Source organism: Branchiostoma belcheri, unplaced genomic scaffold, assembly GCF_001625305.1.
Source record: "Branchiostoma belcheri isolate BF01 breed outbred unplaced genomic scaffold, Haploidv18h27 scaffold809, whole genome shotgun sequence".
Lineage (NCBI taxonomy): Eukaryota > Metazoa > Chordata > Leptocardii > Amphioxiformes > Branchiostomatidae > Branchiostoma > Branchiostoma belcheri.
In genome coordinates, this window is record NW_017804475.1 from 88 (window position 1) to 2,291 (window position 2,204).

The following is a 2,204-nucleotide window of genomic DNA, read 5'->3' on the forward strand; positions in this document are numbered from 1 at the left end:
AGCCACTGGATATCATCTGGACTCCCTCTCTTGCAGACAAAATGTTGTCTCTCTTCTACAGACACTTTTATAGCCATTGTTTTAACGCTACTCTTACATGTTGGTCCACCTTTGAGACCTTTTCTGTGTACCACCATGTGTTTGTGCTTAGGATGCTGAAAAAAGAAATGATGAGGAAACTTCACCATCCGAATTCCTTGTTCGGAATCTTTTTACAGTGACAGTTTCTTTCCCCATATGGCCAAGCTTTGGAATTCCCTCACTGACAAGGGTTTCCCACCAACCTACAATCTACAGGCTTTCAAATCAAACATTCACCGCCATCTCTTGACAAAGCCATGTTTCTCTCATATTTCTAGTTCAATGCCAAGAAGTGGTCGTATAGGACTTGAATTGAACCACTTCGTTAAAAAAAAAGTGGTGACTTACCCAGCTGATAACATGGTGGGTTGCAGGTTATAGTGTATGGCCAGGCCGATTGTCGCTCCAAAACTGGCCAGCAGCAGAACAACCTGGGTGATCATTCCTACCAGGAAATACCTGGGAAAGGGAAAACAGGATCATAGTAATAATCAGATTGATTAATTGATTGCTTGATTGCTAAATAAATACAAAGTCTAGCTGCCACTGTTAAACCAAATCTGTAGTCTCCATAGTTTAAATTTGTGATGTTCCTGTACAAATATATACAATATCGCAAAGGAGATTGTGGAACCCCAAATCATGGAAACAGAAGTTGTGGAAGACTGCACACGATAATACATTAAACAGCTTGAATCTGACAGTGGTGTATGAACCTAAGTCAGCTGTCTGCAGTGATGGGTGACACAGAGTTATGGATACAGGAAGATTCCAAGCGAGCTCGATGGAGTGAGTGAGTGAGTCAAAGTGAGTGAGTCAAGTGAGTGAGTGAGTGAGTGAGTGAGTGAGTGAGGGAGTGAGTGAGTGAGGGAGTGAGTGAGTGAGTCGGTGAGTGAGTGAGTGAGTGAGTGAGTGAGTGAGTGATGAGTGAGTGAGTAATGAGTGAGTCAAAGTGAGTGAGTGAGTGATTGAGTGAGTGAGTGAGTGAGTGAGAGAGTGAGGGAGGGAGTGAGTGAGTGAGTCAAAGTGAGTGAGTGAGTGAGTGATGGAGTGAGTGAGGGAGTGAGTGAGTCGGTGAGTGAGTGATGAGTGAGTGATGAGTGAGTGAGTGAGTGAGTGAGTGAGTTGGTGAGTGAGTGATGAGTGAGTGAGTGAGTGATGGAGTGAGTGAGTGAGTCGGTGAGTGAGTGAGTGAGTGATGAGTGAGTGATGAGTGAGTGAGTGAGTGAGTGAGTGAGTGAGTGATGAGTGAGGGTGTGAGTGATTGAGTGAGTGAGTGATGAGTGAGTGAGTGAGTGAGTGAGTGAGTGAGTGAGTGAGTGAGTGAGTGTTTGTACAGATACACTTAAACAGTAGCCTACCTGAATGTGATCCAGATGATTGGGACACTGATGACAAAGAACTGCATGTCATTAGCCAGGTACCAGGTCCACACCATGCACTGAAACAGGAAGGTTGAATTTGCAGACACAATCTGAGACTGCAAAACTTTGTAAATAAATGTTTGTAACAAAAATGCAAGGGCTGCCCTTTCATCTTCACAGGACATGCACAACCTACATCACCAAAATGGCTTTGGGGAGCCAACCAGTGAGCAGTAGATTGACCCTGGTAGTGTGCAACAATGTCTTCTTCCAGCATTTTTTGGAAGTAGTCAAGACACATGTGGGAATCACACTTGTAGAATGATGACAATTATACATCAAAGGAAAGCAAAGACACAGTGACCCTACATCTAGACTTTGGCCTACAGATCATGGTCTCTACTATATGTAATTATATTAAGTGCAATGAAAAACAATTTTTCCCCATACCTCTTTTCCTGTGGCCATGTCTAAGAAGTTGTTGATGTAGAGGAAGTTGTACCACCAGTTTTTGGCACAGCCGGGTTCAGGGGTTTTGTTGTCACCAGGATTCTTAATGATGAGAGACACCCACATGCACCCACAGCATCAACGCAAATACATAGACTGGGGTCAGTCTGCAGGGGAGAAGTGAGATGCGGCTCGAAATTCATTTTGGGTAATAGGTGCATTTTTAACCCTTGTTATTAATAATATGTAACATACCACTTACACACATAAACCTACAAAAATATTTGGGTGCACTTGTGCACCCACAGA

General features: G+C 43.5%; 1 protein-coding gene across 1 annotated transcript; it reads right to left on the reverse strand.

The window, feature by feature from the left end:
• Positions 1–383: 383 nt before the first annotated feature.
• On the reverse strand, positions 384–2,040 carry LOC109486535 (O-acyltransferase like protein-like). The gene is made up of 3 exons (XM_019790372.1): positions 1,896–2,040; positions 1,443–1,522; positions 384–540 (listed from the first exon to the last, which is right to left on the reverse strand). The coding sequence occupies exons 1-3, from the start codon at positions 2,019–2,021 to the stop codon at positions 426–428; spliced, it is 321 nt and encodes a 106-aa protein (XP_019645931.1). The 5' UTR covers positions 2,022–2,040; the 3' UTR covers positions 384–425.
• Between the last annotated feature and the right edge of the window lie 164 nt (positions 2,041–2,204).

What these genes read in the sequence shown, in the direction of transcription:
- LOC109486535 (XM_019790372.1), bottom strand. Translation starts at nt 2,021, where the DNA reads ATGTGGGTGTCTCTCATCATTAAGAATCCTGGTGACAACAAAACCCCT. An exon ending in ACATGGCCACAGGAAAAGAG is followed by an intron (nt 1,523 to 1,895) that starts GTATGGGGAAAA and finishes TTCCTGTTTCAG; the next exon opens with TGCATGGTGTGGACCTGGTA. An exon ending in ATCATCTGGATCACATTCAG is followed by an intron (nt 541 to 1,442) that starts GTAGGCTACTGT and finishes TCCCTTTCCCAG; the next exon opens with GTATTTCCTGGTAGGAATGA.